The sequence below is a fragment of the Lonchura striata genome, chromosome 9 (genome assembly GCF_046129695.1).
Source record: "Lonchura striata isolate bLonStr1 chromosome 9, bLonStr1.mat, whole genome shotgun sequence".
Lineage (NCBI taxonomy): Eukaryota > Metazoa > Chordata > Aves > Passeriformes > Estrildidae > Lonchura > Lonchura striata.
The window spans coordinates 13,031,324-13,056,649 of NC_134611.1; the positions used below are offsets into that span (position 1 = coordinate 13,031,324).

The 25,326-nt window shown below is 43.7% G+C and overlaps 1 protein-coding gene across 6 annotated transcripts in view; it reads right to left on the minus strand.

Annotated features, from left to right (window-relative positions):
• Positions 1 to 1,141: 1,141 nt before the first annotated feature.
• Positions 1,142 to 25,326, minus strand: part of MAST2 (microtubule associated serine/threonine kinase 2) — a 187,181-nt gene continuing 162,996 nt past the window's right edge. For all 6 annotated transcript variants that reach the window (XM_021528648.2, XM_021528673.2, XM_021528643.2 and 3 more), the window contains 12 exons: positions 24,251 to 24,416; positions 23,113 to 23,214; positions 21,361 to 21,483; positions 19,068 to 19,177; positions 16,879 to 17,033; positions 15,550 to 15,854; positions 12,724 to 12,939; positions 10,752 to 10,978; positions 9,137 to 9,259; positions 8,271 to 8,407; positions 7,847 to 8,034; positions 1,142 to 7,152 (listed from right to left, as the gene is read on the minus strand). In XM_021528648.2, coding sequence (XP_021384323.2) covers positions 5,048 to 7,152; positions 7,847 to 8,034; positions 8,271 to 8,407; positions 9,137 to 9,259; positions 10,752 to 10,978; positions 12,724 to 12,939; positions 15,550 to 15,854; positions 16,879 to 17,033; positions 19,068 to 19,177; positions 21,361 to 21,483; positions 23,113 to 23,214; positions 24,251 to 24,416 — 3,957 coding nt within the window. In that variant the 3' untranslated portion in view covers positions 1,142 to 5,047. The remainder of the gene's footprint in view (positions 7,153 to 7,846; positions 8,035 to 8,270; positions 8,408 to 9,136; positions 9,260 to 10,751; positions 10,979 to 12,723; positions 12,940 to 15,549; positions 15,855 to 16,878; positions 17,034 to 19,067; positions 19,178 to 21,360; positions 21,484 to 23,112; positions 23,215 to 24,250; positions 24,417 to 25,326) is intronic.

Sequence of the window (25,326 nt, forward strand, 5' to 3'; positions counted from 1 at the left end):
GGGAGCAGGGAGCAGGGAGCCGGGAGCAGGGAGAAGGGAGAAGGGAGCAGGGAGAAGGGAGCCGGGAGCAGGGAGCAGGGAGCAGGGAGAAGGGAGCAGGGAGAAGGGAGCAGGGAGCCGGGAGCCGGGAGCAGGGAGAAGGGAGCAGGGAGCCGGGAGCAGGGAGCAGGGAGCAGGGAGAAGGGAGAAGGGAGCCGGGAGCAGGGAGCAGGGAGAAGGGAGCAGGGAGCCGGGAGAAGGGAGCCGGGAGCAGGGAGCCGGGAGAAGGGAGCCGTGCCACGGCAGCCAGGCGGGTTATTCCCGGTCCGGGCAGCACGGTCCCCTCGGCGTGGGCAGCAGCATCTCCCTTCCGCGGGCGCACGTCAGCGATGACGCCCAGCGAGCGGCTGCCGGCGGAGGCACCGCAAATCCCCGGCGGACCGAGCCCGATTCCTGCTCCGCAGCTTCTCCGGAGCACGGAGACACGGGATATTTTGAGCATCCTTGGCAGCAGCGAATGAGGATTAGTCCAATCCCCCCAGACACGAACGTCTCCCCAGCTCTATTTCCAAGGACAGGAATAGCCTTTGAAGGCTTTTCCGTGTGGAGGGCACGCACCTGCAGATGTTAAAAGCAAAGATCTGTTTCTGGAAAGGTTTTGGGTGGTGCAGCATCAAGGCTGCCTAAATAAGTGGGTGAAAAAGGGGCCGTGTAGCACCTGCTGGCTCTTGCCCCATGGCTAATCCAAGCCCATGCCAAGCCCCTGGCCTTCAGATTTTATTGTGCATCTAATTCCTGAACCCATCAGACACTGTGCAGTTGTGGCCAGTCACATCCTCCTCTTGCTCAGCCAAGTTTCACATCTGACAGGTTTTTACTCCTTTTACCCCTCACATGTTGTTACCATCAGGACCCTGCATTAGCAGGGACACAAAAACTATAAACTTGCAGACTCGGTGGAGGACGTTTCAGAGTGGAAAGCTCTGGCTTAGCCACACACCTGTCCTGTGGAGCAGAAAATCCTAAACAGCCTGGCAGAGTTACTCCTGTACCCAGACACTCCACAGGCCATTTTCTGCCCCATCAAGCAGCTGCTTGGGAGCACAGCCACCTCCAGCACTATGGGAAACTGAGGGGAGACCAACCAAGAGACAAACACGAGTTTGGATTTATGTAAAAAAAAAAAATTATTTATTTTGGAGGAGGATTTGAACATCGACATGCAGGTACAACATGAATAAAAATTATTGCACCGCTATTATGTGGCAATTGTTCAAGTTTCTAAAAACACAGAAATTCCACACTTTCTCTTATCTAGCTAAGTGCTGAGTGACACGGCTTGGCAGAGCCCAGCGCAGGAGGTGCTCTCACAGCCACCTGGATATGGTAATCGAACACAACGTAAACACACACTTCTGTCAAATCTTCTACTAGAAGTACAGAATTATCCTTCACATCCAGCAAGAGAAAACCAGAGAAAGACTTTATCCTCCCCTCTTCGGAAGAAAAACAAAACAAAACAAAAATACTCCAAATCACACCTTAATGCAAGTGTGGCAAACAAACCCACAGGTCACTCCTACCCCTTCCCCCACAAGCGCTCTTTAGTACAGCAGCAGCCAAAGGCCTCCAACATTCAGACCCAGGAGTGGCCAGTACAACGCTAAAGTCTAATATTTACAATAAATATCATCCATTTCTCTTAGTTTGCAACAGTAAGAGACAAAGGGAAAAGTAACACTGAGGCACGGGGCAGGGATGCAGCAGCTGGATGCAGGAGCAGAGAGGAGCTGAGGCGCCGCCATCCCAACGCGGGCGAGGAGCAGGAGACACATCCAAGCTGACAGAAGGGAAGAGGGAAACAAAGCAGGAAAGCAGCATATTTGGATGGTGACATGCACGGCTCATTCACAAACACACACCTCACGCTCGTGACTCCCACCTTGGGCTGTGCTGGCCGGGGCTTCCCTCGGGCACCACGGGGCCGAGCCGACACAGCTCAGACACAGCTTTTCCAGCTTCCTGTTCCTTCCCAACACCTTCTGCAAGCTTTTCTTTGAGAAGGTATTTAAGGAGTTTATAGCAGAGCAAGGAATAAGTCTTGGTGTATCTACCTGGCTTATTATCAAAATTTAAGAGGAAAAGTCTTTTTGCCCAAACTTTCTGCTAAAGTGCGCTGTGTACATTTGACAGCAGGTAGAACAGGGATGATGGGGCACCTGGCACACTGAGGGAAACTGCAGGACTGACCAAGAGCAGGAGATACAGGGCTTTGCTAGAATGCTTTCCTGGCAATGCTGTTTGGCTTTGGCTTCCAAAAAACCAGGGACTTTTAATTGCACTGACCACTCTCTGTACCGTAGCTACAAAAGAGGCAACAAACACATACCTCACCTTTTCTTTGGCCAACACAGGCAAAAGCAGCTAAAGCTGTGACATAGCAAGGGTTTTCACTCCTCCTTTATGCCTAGGAAATGATAATTCTGCAATTCAGCACAGGAAGCAGTGGCTGCAAAGGCAGGGAGTCAGCAGCTTACAGCTGGTACCGTCCGAGGGTGCCACCCCTGCCCGTGGGGATGAACCAGGTTACCCAGCCTGGCTCACACCGTGTCCTCACCTCCTACGAGCAGTGGCCAGTCTCCTCCTCACGTTTTTTAAACATAGAAGGAAAAGGGGGACCTGCCACCCATGAAACAGCCAGGTCAGACCACATTCTCACACAGCTCCTTAATTTACACAGACACTTCCATCTCGCCAAGGTCAGGTGCTCTCAGGAGATCAGCTTGTCAAGGAGGCTTGTCTTTGTAATTACTGCAGACTCAGGATGCCAAATCCACTTTTCACTATTCCTGTCCGTGCCATAATATCCTGCACTGTTTCTCAACAGTTTTAGTAGATCAACCCACCAGGGAGAAAATCAGCCAGGCAAGTACCAGATCCTGCCAAGTCTGTTCCTTACTTGCTATTGCTCTAAATCAGCCCTGAATGACGCTCACCAGCAAGAGCACTTGGAGAGGCTGGAGACACCCAGGACCCTGACAAGGCAGTGGAAGTCCTGTGGTTTGTAATTGCAAACCAAGTGTATACGAGCAGCCTATGAATTCCAGGGAAAAGAGCAGAGAGACAGCACAGCAGGCTCTGCTCTCAATACCACCACAGATAGGTTTATTAAGGTGTTACCTGGGAGCATTGAGGCTTTGGTTAGTGTAGTAGCAACACCATACATGTTCACACTGACACACAGAGTAAACACTCATTTAAACATGTTAAAAAAAAAAGCTCAAACCAAACCAAAACTTGGTCCAGAAATGAAATCCAAGCAGCCAAAATCAAGTATATAATGGGGAGAATCAACTGCTACACAGAAAGAAATAGAGTGAAATTCCAGAGATTTTTTTCAAGTTGTGGGTTGTACTGAAATCAGATTGAAAGAGAAGGAGACAATATATTCCTATATAATAAAGATATTGCATTTAGGGGAAGCTAATCAAAACTTCAAGTTCAGAGAAAGCCAAGACAGTGAAGGAAGCAGCAATGTAAGGAAATCAGACCAACAGAGATGCATTTTAGCCTGGAATACTGTGGCACAGTCATTCTGCTTCTAACAGGGAGCAGGGAACTATCCCTCATGGGTGATCCACAGGGAGATCCACTCAGACAAGACTAGGATACAAGCTGAGCACAATCTGGGACAAATGATGGGAGTGTTCATTGAGAGGAACCTTGAACTGGATGAAGAAATGGCTTACAGTGCTACAGGTACCATCACTCAACACATTTATTGGTGCATTATTATTGGTCTAGTCCTCAGCAAGGAGCACTGTCACCCAGAGTCGGTCACACTTAGAGCAAAGCGATGTCTAAACCTAGGAGCAAAGAGTAAGCTTTTAATGCAGCAGTGGAAATGATCTAGCTATTAAAGCTGAAATCTGTAAATATCACGTGTGTTTTGAAGTCTGCTTGCAGCTTGACCACAGAACTTGAGGAGTCTGAACTCTTCATAGGTTTGTTTTTAAAATGGGCAGATTCAGAAAACTCAGCAAGTTTCCCAAGCCCCAGTTCAGAAATGTTAAGGGACACCTTAAAATCCCTATCTATTTAGACTCACCAAGAGAAGGAAAAGTCTCCAAAGGTCGTTTTTCATTGAGATAACTTTGCCAGACACACTGGAGAATACGCAACTACAAATTTTCTACTTTAAAACCAACCTACAGGCACCCCTTCCTGGGGTCGCTTACTCTGAGGCAGGGTATGAATTGACGTCAGAGAAAGAAAGATAAAACATCACTAAAATTTTAAAAACAGAGGGAAAAGTTGCCATGTGTCCCATATAGATAAGTAAAAACAATCCCCAAAAAAGCCAGCTTACGTATTGGAGATTTCTCTTTCTGATAATTCCATTGAAAGAGAGGAATGATTATTTTCTTGTTTTAAAGAAAAGACAGGGCTCTCTCTCTGTCCAGTCTCTCCAAACCAAATCCTTTGTCTCCACATCTTCTAAGGACACAGGACTGTGAAGACACATGGTGACAAAGAGGTTTTATTTGCACCAAAGCAGGTCTGTAGTTTCAGAATAACTTGCAGACAAGAGTTCTTATTCTTGTCAAGGGACATCAGATTGTAAAACTGGAGCAAAAACTTGACATTTGTGAATTTCAATGGAATTTCAAAGAGAATGTTGAAAAGCAGAAATTTAAAAATAAGCTGCCTTTTTTGCACACAGAATTTTTGGGATGTCAAATGAATGCAGAATTAGAGGGAAAAGCACATCAGGCCCTCAACTCAGGTAAAATAAAAGGCATGTAAGGAAAAAAAAAAGAAACTAAAGTGTTTCTTAAGCCCTGCTTTAAAGATACCCTGTTCTAAAGAGACCTCAAACAGCAAGCACTACTGTGTACAAAAATAGAATAGCAAGGATGAAAAAAACACAAAAAACAGTATGAAAAAAACCCTCCCAAAAATAGATGTACACAAGTTCTATTTTATATTAGTGTATATTACAAAATTCAAACATGCAGTCTCTAATTTGAATGTAGAACACTCCAGTCCATGAGTACCAGCAATGCTGCTATGTTTTCTTTACAGCATCATCATGTGACGGGGGAAAGTCTTGTATTTTTAACTGATTTCCAACCTCTTTGCTTTTTGCTTGTGCCAGAGTCCCTTCTTTACAGGGCCTCGTGCTGCCATCTGGCAGAGGAGATGCTCTCAGAGCTACTTGTCCAAGAGCATGAGACAGCTCTTTTGATGGAGTGATTTTGCAGCTCCCTGCCAATGCCTCAGACGCTTTAGCACTGCAAAAAAGTGCCTCCTTTTTGACCACCACAGGACATGTTGCCTCCTTGTTGGCCCCCACGGGACACACTGCCTCCCAGGGCTTTGCTGGGTGTGAGGACTCTGCACAGGACCCACTCCTCGTGGTCAGACCATCTGTGCTAGAGGGTTTGGCTTTCTCTTGACATTCTCCTACTTCTGAAATTTCCTGCCTTTTTTGTTTCAAATCTCTCTCCTCTTTAGAGGAGGCACCCAAATCCTTTCTTGTTTCCACCTCTCCAGAGCCAGACATACTGAGCTTCAAAGGGCCCAAGACGCTCTGGGCCAGGGGCACCAGCTGGGACACGGAGAGCGCGCGCTCGATGGCACCGGGCATGAGGAGAGGGGAGGACACCATGGCTCCTGCTGGGCTGGTTTTGCTGGAGGTCAAAGCACCCTCTGCCTGGGATGAGCTGGGCTGCTGCTTGTCGGGGCTAGGACTTCTTTGGGATGTTTCACTGGTGTTCCCAGGAGACAGAAATGAGGAGCTGTGCTGTTCCACAGGCTGAGGCATCTCCTTGAGACCCTTCTCACCGCGGTCTGGGGGGCTCACCGTGACAGGAGTGCTCGTGTTTGCTGTGCACCATGAGGAAAGTGCCAGCAGAGGTTTGGAATCCTGTTTTTTCTGACTGCTTTCTGTTAGCACAGGCTCTTTCAAGTCAAGTTTACCACAGGAGGCCCCAGAAGAATCACCTTCTTCAAGTTCCAGGAGTTTGATAGATGGGCACTGCATATGTTCTGTGAGATCTACTGGTTTTTGAGTACTTGGAGTTCTCCCAAGATCTTTGATTGCTTCAGAAGACCTGTCTTTTGGACCAAAACACTCCAAAGTTTTGTTTTCTGGCAATTTATGCTCCTTTGCAGTTGTTTCTGATTTTAGGAATGGCTTTTCTGAATTACCTAGTTTTTCTGGAGAAGTTCTTGAGGGGAGCTCTGGTGGGGAGGGGTGCACACTGATTTGCAGTGGCTCTGAAACAGGCTTTGCTTGTTGAGTATTTCCTTTCTGCAAATCTTCTGTACCTTTTGGCTCTTCAGGTAGAAAGGCATCATCTTCAATACTATCCTTGCTCTCCAATTTAGATGAAAACTTATTATCCTCATTAAAAGAATCTGAGCCTTGGTCTCCACTGCCACAGGGCTTGTCCAGCCTTCTCCCATCCTGACTATCTTCCGAACCATCATCTGTTTCATCTTCAGAAGAATCTACTTCCCTGATGGCCTCCTGCTTTTGCAGAGACTCCCTCCTCTCCACCCTGTCCTGCCGAATGGCACCCAGCTTCCGTGAGCCCGGCTTCTGCAGCATCCCCTTTTCTGCCAGCCCCAGTTTGCCACCTGTCGTTTCGTTGGCAGATTCCTGTAAGCTCTGGAGGCTGGGATCCCGCTGTAACATCTCCTTCTTGAACTCAGAGTGGGAGATGTCCAAGCTGTGCTTCCGTGAGGAGCCCAGCTTCTTCTCAGAGGAGGACAGAGAGGCAGCCAGCTTCTCGGCCGACTGCACTCTCTTCAGCAAAGGGGACCGAGGGGGCTCGGCACTTTTGGGGCGAGAAATTTGTCTCACCAGTGGTGGAGAGGAGTGTAGTTTTACTGGGAAAGACTGGATAATACTGGAGCTGCCAATTGAGTGTCCTGGCAAAGGAGATGGGGAGCGCTGCGGTGACGTGGACTGTGGGGTTGGTGATGGAGTGTGAGCCAGGGGGGACAGAGGGATGTTTCCTGCAGATTTACGCCTTGGAGACCTGTACTGCCTCTGCAGCTTTGGTGCTAGGCCGTGCAGAGAGCTGGGTCGGATGTGTCCAGAGCTGGCTGGAGAATTGGGAACACTGGAACTGGGAGAGCTGCTCTGAGAAGAATTGCCACCAACTTAAAAGAAAAGAAAAAAAAGAACAAAGAAAAAAATACCAAGAAGATTAATACATATTTGGCCATTAAAACAAGTTATTGAAAATAAGTCAAGTCACAATGCCATGTTACTCCAAAGCACATCAGTGATATTGAAGGCAACATTGCCAGCCTTCTAATGGAAATTCACATCATTAGCACCCAACACCAGAGCATAGTAAGAAACACTCAGCTATGAGAACACTTTTCTAGAAAAAAACCCCTTTGATCAGACAAACCACGTGTTTCATTGCTATTCTATGGATGCAAATCTCTTTATTCCAGCAGCTGATTCAATTTTCAAATATGACTTTGCCACACTGTTTTGATTTCTTTTCTCTGAACACAGAAAATGTGTCAAACTACTATGAAAAGATTGCGACTTACAACACACAACTTCATCAAAGTGGAAGGATGCTGTAGTACAGCAGGTGCATTCTTAAAAGGATGTATGGATTTTCATTTTTTAAATGAATCAATGAAAAAGAACACATCCTTCCTTAAGGTAATCAACATCACCACGGTCATTTGCTTCTCAAAGAGACCTACTACCTGCTGCTGTGTATTTTATTTCCAAAATTAATCAACCAGCAAAAGTCCCCTCCAAAATTTTCCTTTCTTGTTTGACTGGATTTTTTGGCTTAGTTTTGTTTTGTTTCACATCTATTTTTTTTACCTGAGTGTACAGACTCTGGAGTGGATCTGTAGCTCTGGGTTGGTGACCGAGGAGACAGGTTGTGAGTTGGAGAGCCAGGCACACTTTCTCCAGATGACAGAGACCGGTTCAGGGACGACAAACTCCGGCTGGTGTGAAGCAGTGATGCTTGTTTAGTGATCTTCCTCAACAGAGAACTCTTCTTCTTACTGGGGAAGAGCATTCAAAAGGTGTTTACAAGCCCAAATGATTTATTTAGCTTTACTAGCATATTTCAGTCAATTTTTTGTCACAGTAAAAGAGAAAAAAAAGGAAGAAAGGAAGAACTGAAGGACATATCTGCTGATAAATGTTATCTGCAAATGGATTTGACAAGATCTCTCTAAGGATCTCTATCATTATCTTGGTTACTCTTTAATTTTAACAGAGAAACATCATAACAAACCTTTCCTGGCCATCCTTTGTTTTGCTCTTCTTGTTCCTACGAGCCATCTTGGATTTGTAGCTGGCTTTTCGAGCTGGACCAACTTTGATGGATGTGTTCTCAAATGGTGTGGTGGAGATGGACACTTTATTTCCACTCTGTCAGACACAAGACAAAGAGACATTGCTTAAAACATGGTTATTTGAAGCAGATCTGCAGGCAAAGCAGGTAGGCTGCTAGTTTATTGCTGTCTGCCATTTTGTAATCCTTTGTCAAACTCCATTTTTCCCCTCAGCATTTCCACCTATCATTTATTAAGGAATTGCCGAGAGAGAGCCCTCGTTAGTCAGGCTTTCACAAATGATTAGCTCAGACCCCAGCTGGTAGGTAAAGCTTCCCAGAGCAGATAGAACACAGCATCTGACCTCTCCCATTGAGATCCCAAATGACTCAATTTAATACTTGTAATACTTGGAAACTTGAACAAAGTGATATTCTGTCACCAATCCTATTCCCAGTGCTCTGACTGATGGCAGATGTGAGCATATCAGGCATCTATCATGATGAATCTGCAACACAGAGCATGGCTTGTCTCACTCATGTTAAAAAAATAATAATCCTGACTGCTTCTCTATTTGCAATCCCAAAGATGTCTGTTTCTTGGAACAGCCCAGAACTTCAGGGTTTTTTTTCTGTAAACTGATTCTGCTCAGAGAGGTATCAAATGCAAGTCATTTAACTGGCTAATTTCAACACCAACCAGTACAAAGCTGCTCTTAAACACCACCAGGTGCTGTGTGCACACTTGTACTTCAAACATTGCCAATTACATACAATTTAAACAAGCTGCTCATGTTTTCCAAAATGTAACAGCGCTGAGCCCCTACCTTCAGAATCAGCTCCACCACTTCAGTGTGCACCAGCCCGTGCACAGGCTCCCCGTTGACGTGGGTGATCAGGTCCCCTTCCCGCAGACCGGCTTCATTTGCTGGACCCCCTTCCTCCACGTGCTGCCAACAACAAGGGGTGACTGGTTTGAGAAGGGGAATGTGCAAGGCCATTGGCCCAGATGGGACTCAAAGCCCATCCCTGTCACTTCCTGCCACAGCCAGTGCCAGCTGCTTCTAAGAAGGTGGAAAGAAATCACCCCTGGCACGGCCAAGCACAAAACCCTGCGCTCTTCCACTCCTCCCCAGCATCCCTCCAGTCTTATCCCGATCCAAGGCAGCCAGGATGGTTAAGCTGATTGAGAGGCCAGCTCTACCCAAAGCAAAAGGCTTTACACACTTCCAAAAGTTTTACACCACTTAGGAATGTTACCCAGATGCTCTTGATTTCTAGATAAACATTCAGCCTCTTTCAATTTCTTTGCCATCCCAAATCCAGCATCCTTCCATGTACATGCTGGAACCCAAGGTGGCCAACAGACTTCTAAGGAAGACTCTGCCATGTGCTTAAGGTGCCAAAATATTGCATTTCGTCCCAAACAGAGTTTCTTTTTCTACTTTCCATCCTTTATTAACCTGTCCAAGATCAGACTTTCCCCCTGTGAACACACTGCCTTTCCCCTGTTCCTGGTCAGGAATGTAAGCCTCCTTCACCATGAGGAGACAGATGTGCAGGGGAATGCACATCTCTCCCTCTAGCCAGGAAAGATTCCAAATGAGTCTCTTAATAAACTCAGCATTGTTCAAGAAGAGCGAGGGAGGGGCAAGGCAAAAATCCAGTTTCAGATTATTTCTCTCAGAATGAGTGTTAAATAAGGACCAAAGGGTGTGAAGTCCGTATTATCTAATGGACACAGAAGTGCAAGGAAAAGAATTAATCACCTTTACCCTGGCTGCATTCTCCCTACCTACACAATCCTAACAACACTGCCTCAGGGAATGGATCACTCCTAGAAGTCATCTACACTAACACAAAAGGAACACAGAGATCAAGTACCAGCAGCAGTGGGAAGGAAGCGATACAGACATGGAAACCAGACCTTTTAGCACGGCTCACAACTAAGCCAAGAGCTAAATCCCATGGCAATCAGCATAGCAGCAGCGATGCTTTAAGGCTTGTAATCAATTCCAAGCGACTGCTTGGAAAACCCCAGCAGACTGAACTGATCAGAAGCAGGTTATAATCACTAACACAAGCCTGAATAAATTAACTCTAATGGGCCCTCATGCAACAACCCCAATAAAGAGAAAGAGGGTATGTACACAGAAACATGCTTTAAAGGATGTGCTGCAGGTGAAAGGTGGATTCATGTAACCAGGGAAAAAAGAAGGAAAGAAAGGTTGCTGTGGTTCTGTGATGGGCTTTAAAACTATTGGAAAACCCAAAATGCTGTTATTTATTTACCTAGGGTTCCCCCCATCAAAAAGATAACATTAGGTGTGATTAAGGAGAGAGAAAACAAGGTGGCAAAACACAATCTCTAAAGATAAACCCCACACCCCTGGCTAGATTTGTGGCCCCGAGGGTCCTGTTTCCAGAAAAGCAGAGACCTACCCAGACCATGTGATGCACAGTGTAGATATCACTGTCACCCATATAGACGCGAATGGCGCGCAGAGTGAAACCGTATTTCTTTCCAGCCCGATGGATGATGATTGGTGGTTTCAGGTTTGCGATAGCAGGAGAAAAGTCGCGGCTGGGTGAGGAGTCCCTCGAAGATGGGTTGGAGGAGAGAGAATGAGGTGACATTGGACTGGCCAATGGAGAACACGTGTGGTGATCTACAGTGATGACATAAAGGTGGGCAAAAATTAGGAAACCAGGCCTCCGAAAGAGAGAAAATTCTTGTTAGAGAACAGCCACAAAACCGTATCTTCTAATAAGGTCTTAAAGCTGGTGGCCTTCACCAGAGCTGAGTCTATCTGCAGCTTCAACTAATTCATGCTTTGTAATACAAATAGCAGAGTTTCCAAAAAGGCACATTTGGAGGTGTACATTTAGTGCTCTACTCATAAAGAATTATGGTTGGGTCACAGTGTTCTGTACTTCTTTTTCCAGGATTTACAACCCATCATGAGCATTTCCTCTAAGCACAATCCTGCAACAGCCCATTTCCAGGTTATCATGTATTATCCTCCTCCAGAAGATCAGATGTCTCTAGCTCTTGGTGCAAGTTACACCTTGGTGCTGACATAAATCCAAATCAGTTAGCATTAACACAAAAGGAATGAGTAGGTGATCATAACAACTATGTCTAGGCAGTTTTGATAGTGTTTTAAATTCACAAGGGCAAAAATATCTAAAATATTAGCTACTGCAGGGACTTTGCTACTGAAAAGCAACATCACAAGTTACTTTTGAGTGAGTTTCCCAAATGAAAAGCCATGGGCTGGGCTGCCAGATAAACTACCTGACTCTGCTTGCTTGTGCCACAACATCCACTTTTTAAAGTACAAAGCAAATACACAACTCTAATTTTAAAGTGAAGCTGGTCAACATCAGTAAAATAAACCCAAAGAGCAGGAATACTAAATGCAGCTGTAGAAGGTAATCTCTAATCCATTAAGAAACACCTGCTGAATTGCCCAGCACATATTTACCTGGCAGATGAGAGCAGCTCTGGAGAAACCTTTGTTGGGTGATTAAATACACATTTTAGAGGTCTGCATGAGAGAGTTCATACTTCAAAAAGCAACCAATGCCCAAAGCACAAGAAATGTGATGTGCATCACCACGAGGCTGCCAGGAGCAGGTGCATTCCTGCCTCCAGCTCACTGCTGGGAGGAACACATGGGCATTGCTCATGGCCCAGCTGCATTCCCTGCTCCCATCCAGGCAGAAACAGGCACAGCCCTGGAAATACAGCATGATCTTATCCTCTGGAAAGGGACAAAAACCCCTGTGGGAAGAAACTACTTCTGCTGAACCAGTCTGTCACAGCTCATGTGAATGGATGAGCTGCTCACCTGGCACTGGGAATTGTAAAGGTCTGGTTTTGCTTGTAGACAGAGCTGGGCCAAGAAGGTGAGCAGTTCAGCACTGACTGAGTTACTTACACTGTTCAGTTCTTGAGCACTCAATCTCAAAGTTATCTGGAGTTTCTGAAACTTCCTGGTGCATAAATGCACTGGACACATTTAATTCCCAAACAGCGCTACAGTTAGCATGTGACCCCAAAAAACAGCACGTTGAGGGTTAAAATAATTTTGTGTCTCTATACCTCCTTGCTGCACCATTGTCTAGAGACCAGCTAGGAGTCAATTTAAACAACACCAGGGAAAGGACAGAGCCCAGCTGCCATTTGCAGAAGCTGCAGCCAGACCACACACACAGAGCTCCTGTCTATGGCACAGCAGTGCTCATCAACCTGTGAGCAGGAAATATTAATCCAATTGTAAAAGTTAGCTCTCTCCCCTCCTGCCTGCCAAAGCATTATTCCAGGAGAATGAAGGGGGAGGATCTGTCTGCAGACCTTTTGTTTAGTGCTTGCAGATTCTGACAATGCCTCACTCAAGGCATTTCTTACCTGAGGGAATCAGGAGAGACAAGGCAGTAGCAGATGCTGATTTAATCACTTTATTGACAGGTCTCGAGGTACGTTTCTCCCCTGATTCCCCAGAGAGCAACCTGTGTCGTGCCCGCCGCACTGCCAAATCGCTGATGGCTTTTGGAGTGGTAAAGTCTGGGCCTTCATTGCTATTACTGCGAGCTCGTGGATCAGAGAAATCTGCAGTGCTCCCAGCTACAGTTTAAATTAAAACAGATTAGAACCACAGGGAATTCCTAACAGTCTATTCCCCTACAGGCAAAATACATTAAATCAAAGTCATGTTTACATGGAGTCCAAGAGTAAATTTTCCTAAGAAGAAACCCCAGGGCTTGAATTTTTATTTACAGAAATGGTGTTATTCCGAACACAGAAAATTAGCAGCTTCTATTCTGTGGAAAAGCTCGCTAATGAAATCACATTGCTCAGTGGCAGTTCCATGAATCCTAAAGCCGTGGTGCACTTCTGCACACCATTTCAATGGGATCGTTCACAGATGAAAACGGGTTTATAGAAAGTACTGAATTTTTACAACCAGCAAGAACTGTCAATCTTTAAGTTAAAACTGCCTGTAATAGAAGAGCCAGGTTCTACTGGAGTTGCACATAGAAAATGCACTTTAAGAGAATACGAAGGTACTCAAGTCAGGGAAAGTAAAAATGTGGATTGCAAAGACAACCTTAATTTGGCCCCTTCTGTGCACCATTGCAATTTAGTCTTGAATTACTAAACCTGCTACAATTACATATAAAATGTAAAGTAATCTTGGAGATCAGACTGGGCATGTAACAGCAGCAGATGCTGGGGGTTGGGGGTCCTGTACTCAAGGCCAGTGCCTCAGTCCCCCATGTGATACCTTAAAGGGGCACTGTGAAAATACAGTAATTAGATTTTACAAGGTGCTTAAAAATGAAAATGGTGAGCATCACAGCAACTCCACAAGGGAAATTAATCATTCTGTCTTCAAAAGCAAATTTTAAGCAGCATGCAATAAATAAAGCCTAAGGGCCACATTTTGCACAATGAGGACAGAACAAAACATTGATCATCGTTATTTAAGTGGGCAGCACTGTTCTGCATACTAAGTGAAGCAGGAAGTATCATTAAAATAAAAATTCAAAGCATTATTCCCATAGACCTCAGGACCAGAATCTTGTTCAAAACTTAAGAGGCACAGAGTTTCAAATCAGGTTCCCAGACAATGAGGAACCCAGATTTGGAGGCTGCATGGGAAAAGGTGCCATATAAATTAGAGGAGCAGCCTGAGACAGTGACAGGAATTAAACTCCTTTCAAGCCTCTGACTTGAGGACACTGAAGCATTGGTATCCCTGGATTCCATGTACTAGATCAAAGACAGCTCTAATGTATTGAGCTCAGGGGAGCAGGCTGCCCAGGAGAACTTTATTTTTGCCAATCTCACACTGCAAAGACTCAAATCAGCAATAGAAGTGTTCTTGCCATTTTTAATAGCATGTTTCTAGGCTCAGCATGAAATTGAGAGCCCAAGGTTTCACTTAAGGCACCTTTGCCACGCAAGTATGAGGCAGCTTCCTTCCTTTACCCTTGCATCCCTTCTTTACATGATGGCAGCACCAGGCCTCTTTAGAGAGAGTGGGCAATGAAGGGGAATGGGACAGTTTTGAAGGAATTTCACAGACTGGATTGCAGAAGAGGAATAGTAATATGTGGGACTCTTTGGCTTTATTCTGGAGGGCATTTCCACCTTCTGCTATCAGTCCCCCATCACATCTGCCCAGTGCCCTCCACCTTGTCCATTCTTGCTGCCATTCTGACTACTTCCTCAGTAGTACCCCTTTCCTCTCCATTCTCAATGCATCACAATTGCTTTGCCTGCTTGCTCACAGTTTGTCCCAGCAACTTCTTCCTTTTTTCTTACCCAGTTAGTTCTTGTTATTCAACCCTAACATCTATTCCTTCCCCTAATTATGCTGTCTTTCTCAAATTTTCTTTTGCCAACCTTCATTTCAACTTCCCCTCTTTCTTCCATTGTTCCAAACTTCCTTTTTTTCCCCTTCCTTACTACTTCACAGTAGTTCCCAGAACTCTGTTCTCAGAACAGGCAGCTTCACCCCCTTGTCTTCCCAAAGCCCTGAAAGGGGCAGGAGCTGGGAACACTTCAGCACCCAGAGCTCAGTCCTGCACTGCAGCAGCCCAGGGCACCACCATAGGAAGGTTCAGCTCAGCCCAGAACTGGAGAAAAGCCCCAGGACAGTCAAAGTTGCTGAGAAATCAAACACTGACTTCTAAGAGCCACCCTACTAAATTTAGGCTGCACTTTTCTGAGCTACAATTGGATGAATTTCGGTGTATTTGGCTGTTAAAATAAGTGGCGTGTCCCTGACACAAGCCCCACTTCTCCAGCATATTTTAAGTCTCTCCAAACTCTTGAGCAAAACCACGGGAAGCAGGGATCTTTTGGTATGGCTGACACCCACATTCTCCAGCTCCAACTCAGCAGTGATCTGTTCTGATTAATGCTTAAATTAATGCAGTCTCAGGTAGGCACCCAGTGGTTGTCAGCAGGCACAGATCATATGAATCTCCAACATGAGAAGACCTAAATCAATTTGAAGTGGCAGGACTGAAATCTGAGATGCAATTTTGAGGAGATGAAACCACTGGCATTATTTCAAAGGCAAGCACATCCACAAAACTACACTAAAATCCCTACTTAGCGTGAGGCGCTCGCATCCCCCGACACCCAGAGCCAGTTTTAGAGAGTTCATCCCCGCAAGGCAACACGGCCTCCTCGGGGAGCAGGACACCCCCACGCAACACGTACCTGTCAGCGCTGAGGCGCTGCCGGCGGCCGTGGACGGGGTGGTGGCTCCAGCATCCCCTTCCAGCTGCGGCTCGTGCTCCACAGGCTGCTCTGGAATGGGCAGGGGCAGCCCCTCCCGCGCCTGCACCGTGCACAGCAGCATCCCCTCGGACTGGGGCCGTTTGAGGGCGGCCCCCTCGTCCTCGGCGGAGATGGCGAAGCGCGGCATGTCCAGCAGCCCCGAGCAGCGGCGCCGCACCGTCAGCGGCGGGCTGGAGTCGCTCTCCGTGTGCGAGGACTCGGACATGGACAGGCGCTTGCGCAGGCTGGGGGCAGAACCAGACAGGGCCCGGGTCAGTCAGGGCACGACCAACTTGGAAGGGTGAAACTAAGGCGCAGACACAGCTCACGTGGCTCTGAAACCAATTTACAGTGAAGTTTGGTGGCCAAGCTACAACGCTGGGAGTTAAAACAACAAAAGCTTGGGGCGTCACCTGAGGTTAGATTTCCAGCTGTTCTAGGAAAGGAAAGGATAAACCCGAAGAAAAATATAGTACAATGAACATGTTTGTTAAATATTACTAAAAAAACCAATCACAATTGCAAAATGCAAATCGTCCTCTACGTTCCTTTTGGAATTAGTTGAATTTTTCTTTTGAAGTTGCTCTAAATTAGAAACCAGGAGGGCCTAATGCAAAATGAAGTGCACCTCAGTTATGAGTGCAATCTGCAAAACATTTTAAAGGGAGTCATACAGGCTGGGTCAGAACCACATTTTATGCTCTTTCTAATGCCCAACATTAGTGTAAAGGTTTTACAAGGGTTGCACAAAATGACAGACATCCCTTTTATAAAGTAAGTTCTCAGTAATGCCAGAAACATGGCAGGTATCCAAACTGTGGGTATTCATATATTTTACTGACATTTTTTATTAGAGCACAAGATTTTTCAGGCATATTCTGAACTTTTGAAACTTTGAACTTTCCTAACAATTTCTCCACTTTGTAACAAAAGGTCAAAGTCTGGCGACACCAGAATTTGCATTAATTTAAGAAAAAAACTGATGTGGGTACATGTCTGACGTAACATACAAAATCTGCCCTTAAGGTTAGAATATCTTTAAATTCATTAAAAGGATTTGCTACGGATTTAGAAGATGTTAGTACTTTACTAGATACATTTAAGGACTGTATAGGTTCTACACATTCACTTTTAGCTATTCAACCCAGGCTTCTCTTGTAGAAATGCAACATAAGAAGCTCTCCTCACCAAATACTGGTCATATAAAGTTTTGGCTGGTCTATTATAGCTGCTGTGGGAAAACAGAAGACGCAGTTGCACAGAACTCACATTTCGGGAGAGCCAATGACCCAGCTGCGGTCCCGGCTCTTCAAGCCCCCCAGGCTGTCCAGCCGATCATCCTTCTCCTCGCTCAGGCTCCGCTTGGTTGGTGGTGGAGTCTTCCTCTCCTCGTGGATGGAAAGTCGTTCCATGCTGCTGTACACCTGTGTGCACCAAAAGATCTTTCTGTGCAGGGAAAACCAACCCACGGGGCCTTTTCTGAGCAAGGGGAAAAATCTCCTCTTGAAATTTCCCCTGAAAGCCTGAAGTTGGCAAAATTCTTTGAGCAAATAACACAGCGCAGGTGTGACAGGCTCAAGGTGTGCCATGGAGGAAAAGAAAAAGGCCCAGCCTCAGAAACACTAAAATGGTTTTCTACAACAGCACCTGATGCCTCTCGTTTGAAAACACAACAGGAATACTGACAAACTTCATGAAATTTCTTTGATTTTTGGTTTTCACGATTCTCAAATCTAAGAGGTGCTATTGCTAAAGACAGCTGCACAACTCTTGAGGGTTGGCATCTGGATCTTGAAATCTTACTACACAAATTCACTTCAGTGATAGGCATCATGCTCATGACCCCATTTCATTATCAGTCTATCAGCATTGCCCCAAGCTTATTTCAGAACAAAAAAGTCCTGCCCTCCTCAAGGAATCTACTATAATGCTGACAGCTTAATGAAAGTGCCTTTCTTGGTTTTACAGCCGTCTTTAAATAATTAAATGATTAAGCAAAAAAATCCATCCTTTTAAAACTACACTTGACTGTGGACCTAATTTACATAAGAAGAGATTAATGAAAATAATGTTATTAAAAATTCAGAGCATCAACAAGATAACTATTAATAAATCATATGGCTGAATTGTCAGACAAGAATTTCAAAATATAATGAGCCTTTTATGCCTCCCACATTACAAATGCTGTATAATTTTCCAGGTCTTAAAATAAATTCATTAAAAGTGAACTTCCTCTTTTTGTGGCAAAAACATTGAATCCTAAAGAAAAGCTTCAGTCTAACAAATGAGTAATACTCATGGTGAGAAAAGGGAGAGAAAAGAAACTCTTACATACCCATGAGAACTTTTTCAAAACACCAACTAATCCTCAGGTCCAATTTTAAACATACTTTTAGTGATGCAAATCAGGAGCAACTCCATAAAATTAAGAGTAACTGTTATTTAAACCACTGTAGCCTGGTTGAGGTTGAGGACAAAGAACAAATTGGTCCTTAAAAACTGACTTCAGCAGTGGAAAACTGGAGGAACTGTTGTGAAAAACTGAAATACCTTTCAGAGCTCCTAAGTAAAATTCCTCCCCCCATCTCACTAAGAGAGAAACACAATTCATGAAGTGGCTGCCTCAAAACAGCATTTCTTCTCCCTTCTGCCCCTCCCAAATATATTATATTTTATAAGGAAGATCAATGTAGTCCTTTCCTTCTAGTTATGTATTTGAAAACACCAGAGATTTTATGTTTTGTATAACTCAGGTAATTCTTCTTGCTTTTCTATGGACTTCCTTTTAATCATCCAATGTTAATTTTCAAGAACATTGCCCAGTATATATATATATGTATTTTACTGGGCTTAATTTTCAAGCCCAGTATGGAAAAATTATTCCTTCAACAAATTGGCATATCTAATTCATGAAGGACTATGTGCTGAGACCGTTCTCTTTGAAATTGGCACCTTGTCTTTTGCTCCCCAGGTTTTATTTGAGACAATGAGTGATATAAACTTCACTGATGTTCTTATCCCTTTGATTGTAGACCCTTATTCCAAATGTCAGAATCAATTTTCATCCCAAAACCATCTTGTCACTATGGAAGGTCCTTTCAGAAGGACACTGCTCAAAGCAAGTACGTTTTGGATACTCCCTGTGCCAGCATCCAGGTCACTGGTAAAAACATCAGACTGTATCAGATGCAGAAGAGAACTACACAATGCCTTGCATATTGGTGAAATATTAAGAAATATAAAATGTCACTCTCCAGTTATTCTAGTACTCACCTTCTAACAGGCCACAAACTACCATAGAATAAACAACTCATGCAGTGTTTTTTTCTCCCTCACTGAATACTACACACCATGAGATCCCACAGAGCATCCACATGATGAAAATCTGCCCCATACGAAGCAAAGAAACTGTGTTCCTCTCTAGATTGTTTTCTTTCAACAAGTTTGCATGTCCCTACCTTGCTGAACCTGGGCGAGCAGGAGGAAAACTGCCGAATTTCCACGTGATCATCATCATTAGTGTCCTCCTCTTCTTCTGAATCCAGGTGCTGGTACCGTTCTGAACGGGCTGGGAACAAGACAAGGCACTTGCATCAGTGTGGGGAGTGCTGGTAACTCACACCTCAAGCATTGGTACTGGCCTGCTTAAAGAACTTGGAATGTTTATACATCATGCAGGGTATTTCCCTTAATACTGAAACATGCCCAGCCAGTTTTTGCTCATCCCATGCAATTGCCAGTGAAGAATATCTCCTTGGCACTGAATTTATCTTATCCTGTCAGCTGTAATCCATTCTGGAAGCAGCTGATACTCAAAAGGTGTCTAATCCTGAAGACCCTTCATGATAGGGAATTTCTTCCCTACAGCAAGCAATCACATGGAAGGAAACATGGAAACAATTCACTGTCCAACTTTCCAATAGACAGCTTTTTGATTATACAAAGTCTGTCCTGCATACATACATGGAAGTCTACTTAAAAAAAAAAATATATATATAGTATTTACCCCAAAAGAAAATCCCCTCTTTTCCCTCTTGCAACTAGGAAAAGGATTAGATTTTGTGAAAGAAAATGGGCAAGTAGCCAATATGCAAAGCTATTTTTAATGCAAAAACTTCTTCCAAAGAGATTTCATGCTTTTAGATTTGCAGCACTGGATTTCTAAGCCAGCCACACTGGATTTTGTGGGGTGGGCAGTAATAAGTTTGGCTAGAGAGCTGATAATTATACAGCCAAATTTGCTGCACCACATCAGCTACTTTTATAAATTCTAACATTTTCTGCATTAGGGTTTATAACAGCAACACCAACTCCTGTCAGCGTCTATGTGAGATATTTCCTGATGTGAGAATTCCAGCCTTTATAAAGGACTCACATCAAGGTCACCCTGATACTGAGTGTGTCAGGGCATGTGGAGAGCTTCCCATGGTTCTGACAGACCCAGTGGTTTTGCTTTTATCCACCAGGATCTGCTCGTGGCTGCTGCACTGGGCCTCTGCCAGTCCCTGACCCAACTCAGTGACCAAAGTTCCCACATCCTGTAAGTCCAGTTAGTGGTGAGAACAGCCCACCACATCAGTTTCTGCATGTTTGTTGTACCAGTACAACCTCAATAAATGCAGAAACCCCACCTCTGCCCTCTCTGCACAGCTTGAATCCAGCTGCTCTCTGCAGCAACCACACAGATTTCTCAATCCATCTCTCTCTCCCAATCCTACCTCTCCAAGGAAGCCCCAGCCTAAAAGCCCCTTCCCCAAACTGGAAGAGCACTATCTAAATGGAATCACTGCTTGTGCAGTGTGAGAGCCAAGGGGCTGGAAGCAGCTGCTCTCTCCCTCCTTTCACTCTCAGCAAAACACAGGAGCAGAGCAAAAATGTGCTTCACACAGATTCAAGCAGTCCCATGGCCCCAAGATGGCAGAAATTCCATTGATGTAGAGCAGAAATTTCCATATCTCAGGGACCTGAAACAGCAAGTATCCCATTCTGCAGCTGGAGAGGGGGAAAGACCTCACCCTGACCAAGGTCCTTCCACCTGCTCAGCTCCTCAAGTCAAATGAGGAAAGTTAGGGAGCAGAGGCTCTGGGAACAGAGATCTCTCCATCCCTCCTGTGACGCTTCTCCCTTCTCTCTCAAGAGCACTGACTCTGTCTGGTGCTTATCTTGAAATACCAAAAATCTTACACAGCACTGATACCATGGCAGTTCCCAGACATTTATAAACACCAGACAGACATTTCATATCTCATTAGAGCTAGTAATACTAAAATAAAGCGATACACTTGCAGTGAAAATAATTCAAATTACTTCAAATCTCTTAAGAATTTTCCCCACATACTTGCCTTCAAGGTCCAGGGTTTGTTTTCATTTTTTTTTTAAACACTTATTGGCTGAAAACAGTCACTTGGGAAAGATCATGTTGCTCAAAAACTCAAGGAATTTGGATTTACCAAATGCTTTTGAAGAAGTTTAATGAACCCAGCATGACAATGGCAGCACCTCTCACTGCAGGCCCATGGCTGGCAGGACCACAGGCACCAGTGAAAGGCCAACTGACTCCAGCAGCAACATTTTTTCATTTAAAATTAATTTGCCTTCAAAGAAACCTTACTTGGCATTCAACAGAAACTTTTTAAAGCAATTCCCATAAAGCATTTTATTCAATTTCTAAAATGACTTATCTCTAACAATTTAAAAAATGAAATATACACAAGAAATATGATGCTGTTTAGGCCAAATCTCGAGTCTTACTGTCAAAATAACTTGTGTCATCCTCAGATTCCAGCTGTGGGATGAATTCAGCTTTCTGTCGGAGTAATCCATTCCAGTCCAGATCTTTAAAGAACCGATGCTGCTTCACTTCAAAGGCACTACCTGAAATAAGAACCTTTTATTGCAGAGTATTTCTTTCAGAATTTGCATAACCTGAAAAACAAACCCTAAAAATATCAACAGCCTAAGAGAATGTACTCGAATATTTTTAAGTCACACATTTTCCAGGAATTTTGAGAAATAATTTATCCTTTTACCAAAGTGGTCATGCAGGATAAAACCTGAACAAGATTTCCTCCTTCCCACCTCCTCTTCCTGCTTAGCAACAAAACAGATGCTGGAAGACAGCATCTGCTGTTGCATTCCACAGTGAGTTGCAAGATTAAGAACACATTAATTTAAAATTTTCAAACTCTAAACACCATCTTGTTCATAACTGAATAAAGAGAGTAAACTCTGAGAGGCACTTAGAATGTGAGTGACAACTCACAACTCCACTGTTGTGAATAAACTCATTCATGTGCCTAGAACAAGACAAGGCTCACCTATCTTCCTGAATTAGTATCTATTGTTATTAAGCTCAGAAGCTTCGGTACCCAGAAGGAAAAAGTAAAGACTATCTGTCTACCAGCTTATGCTTTTTTTTTTTTAAATGAAATTAATATTCATAGAAGATCCTACTGTCTTTTTTAGAAAAGAAAAGAGCAGAGGAAAAGAGATAAAAGGTTTGCTGAGTGCCAGTGGCACTACAACATGCCAAGTGTAACAGCAGTCTCAGCAGTACAGGTATATAAGAAATCAAAAAAAAATCAGTCCCTCAACTCCTTTTATTAGGTAGAAACTCTACATCTTTTCCATGACAGCAACATCTTTCAAGTACATGGATTTTAAGTAGGGAAGAACATGTGAAAACCATCTGATATCATTACTAATTCATGATCTATTCATCACCCTTGTGTGCACATGTGCCAAGTCTGCTGAATACATGTATCTTTTGAAATTGTTATATATTTTTTGTTATATATTGTTATATATTGTTATATTTTTTTTTTATTCTTAAAGTGTAGTTTTGAATTGAAAATCCCGAATTAAATTAAACTAATCAAATCAATGAAAGATGAGCTGTCACGTGAAGCCACAGTGTTGTACAAATTGCTTTAAAACAAGAGTATAGCTAGAGATTATTTATGATTATTTACTATGAGGAAATGAGAAGTGTTGGCTTGTAAAACTTCCAATCTGACATTATAACAGAGAAAGACTGACATACATATCTGACTTTGCCAAAAAGATTATCAGACTTTGGTGTATGTTTGAAGAATTCTATACTACAGGTCTCTAGGAATGGAAAAGTTTTCATATACTTTATTACACCCAGGAATTCACATCCATGGCAGGGATTAAGCTCCTACTCAAAGAGAACTTCAAAGAAATCTGATTATACTCTGTTCAAATGGAGACACAGCCCTCAAGACTATAATGGAACAGCACAAATCAGAGAAGTTATTTTGCCATGCAGACAGTGTTTCCTGTTTCCCAGCCAGGACAGTAAAATCTGCCTGGCTCATGGACACATGACAGTAATTCCCAGAGCTCCACCACACTGAATCCAGTATAAACTGCTCCCCAGCTCTAGATGAGCATTCCTTACCACGAGTGGGTGTGCATCACTGGCAAGGCAGCTTCACCCCCTGCTTCTGGGCAGTGTTCTCCTGTGCACAAGGCTCTTACCTGTTCCCATTCTTTCCAGAGGATTTTGGCGGAGAAGCTTAGAAATGAGGTCCTGGGCATCTGGGGGCAGTGCATCATCTCCTTCTGGCCAGGCAATTTCATCTGGGGACAAAAAGAGACTTGACATTTTCTACCAGCTTCCCAACTAATTTGAATAACCATTCACACACCTATACCTCAAAGTGCAGCGTTGAAAACTGCCCCAGAAGCATAAATATCTTGAATTCAGCAGCTTAATATAATTCAAGCATTGATATTTTCCAAAATGCATAAAATTCAGCATCAGCTAAAGCTGCTGTCAATCCAAGCAGTGCTTGTGGAGAAAAAAAAAAAAAAGCTTTAAGGACTCTATTAATAAAGTATGAAATGGGACTTCCACGACAATCCATAAACAGAGAGTGACAATACTGTGGCTGTATCTGCTGCCTGCACATTCCAGAGTCGTTATACTTGGAACAGAGAGAACAATTCACAGGTAATAATTTCATGCATCATATTTAGTGCTTTGATGAAATTTTCTTTTTACAAAGGACATTTGCCAAGTGTGTTAAAAATGTACTGCTTCAGAAAGCATTCCCAATAGACAATTATTTCACTGGCATATTCACTGAGTGAACACAAAGCAATTGTCTGTCCAACTCCAACCATGAGACAGGTTTAAAAAGCCACAAGATGTGAAGGTACTGACTACAACAACTTCAATGTATTGTGCTCAGAATTTCCTTTCATTTCACTTTACAAAATTACAAATTATAAATACAAAATCACTAATTGACTAGCATTTGGATCTACAAAAACAATAACCAAAATCAGCCTGAATTAGACCAGTTGGTGGTTACTCCTTTCAATTTCTCCATCATTTAAGTTAAAAGACAGAAAAGAAAAATCCCCAAATATTTTTCCTCAATCACACAATGATTTGTATGACTCCCACGCCATGCAGAACTATTTAGGAAGATGTTAAGCAACACAAGTTTCCATAGCTGAAATCAGATGGAAGCTGCTTTGAGACAGAAATTCAGAAATACTAAAATTAAAACCCATTATTTTATACCTAGTCCTTCCTGACTAAACCGTGGACCCTCAATATTTTCACAGCACATTCTGAAACCCCTTCAGAGCCAGAGCAGAAACTTACCACTGATCACTTGTCCAAAGAGCTCTTCAGGTGTGTCCCCAAAGAAAGGAACACAGCCCACCAGGAACTCATAGAGGATGACTCCCATGGCCCACCAGTCCACAGGCTTCCCATAGCCCTGGCGCAGGATCACTTCTGGTGCAATGTACTCTGGAGTCCCACAGACCTCAAGAGAAACATGCAAGAAAGCAATAAATTTACAAACTGCCAAATGCATGTCAAAGCTTATTTTGTCTTCTTTTTTCCCCTTTCTTTCCCCCCCCAGAGCTTTAAAAGGAAGTTATTAATGTTTTGCCACTAACCACTTCATGCTGTGGACTACTCCCATGGAGCAAGAGTCTATATTTGAAGAAGACATTGCCTGCACAGAAATAACATGAAATTAAATGTTCCTAGTGTGGACATGCCAGCTAAGTAGCTCCTTGGTGCATGCACAGGAAAGCATATGGGAAAAATGCATATCCTGTGTGTTTAGGTCTGACAGCTTGATGGATGTCTGCTGGCACAGCTACAGCTATCAGGAACTGAGTTTTGACAAACCTCTCACATCTCTGTGCTAACAGAATTTAGTTTCACAGATGCAGAATTAGCAGCACAGCATGATTACACACTTCAGCCTTAATCTTGGGAGGTACAGCTGGCATGGACAATGCGTAAGGAAATTACCTTGGAATATCTAAGTTGCCTGGGGCTTAGAAGCAGCAACAGCAATAACAAAATAGTTGCAAAAAATGTACCACAGTAAAGTGCAAGAATATGATCTAATGGCCTAGGAGAGTTCTGTTAGAAAAAGCATCCTTACTCAGAAGACAACAAGAAGACAACACCACAGAATAATTATGAATCAACACTTGGCACAAATAAAAATTCAGCTGAAAAATTCAGCTGTGATCTGAGGTATTTTCAGAAAAAAAAAGCAGTTTTTAATCCCATTATAGAAGGCACTGATGAGCCTACATCCAGAACAGTTCCTTCAACCATGTCTAGAAAATATCAGCTCAGAAAGAGTTACATGGAAGAGCTATTCATTCATCAAAGGAAAATCTATCTTGTTAGCTACAAGAATTTAGCTGGTT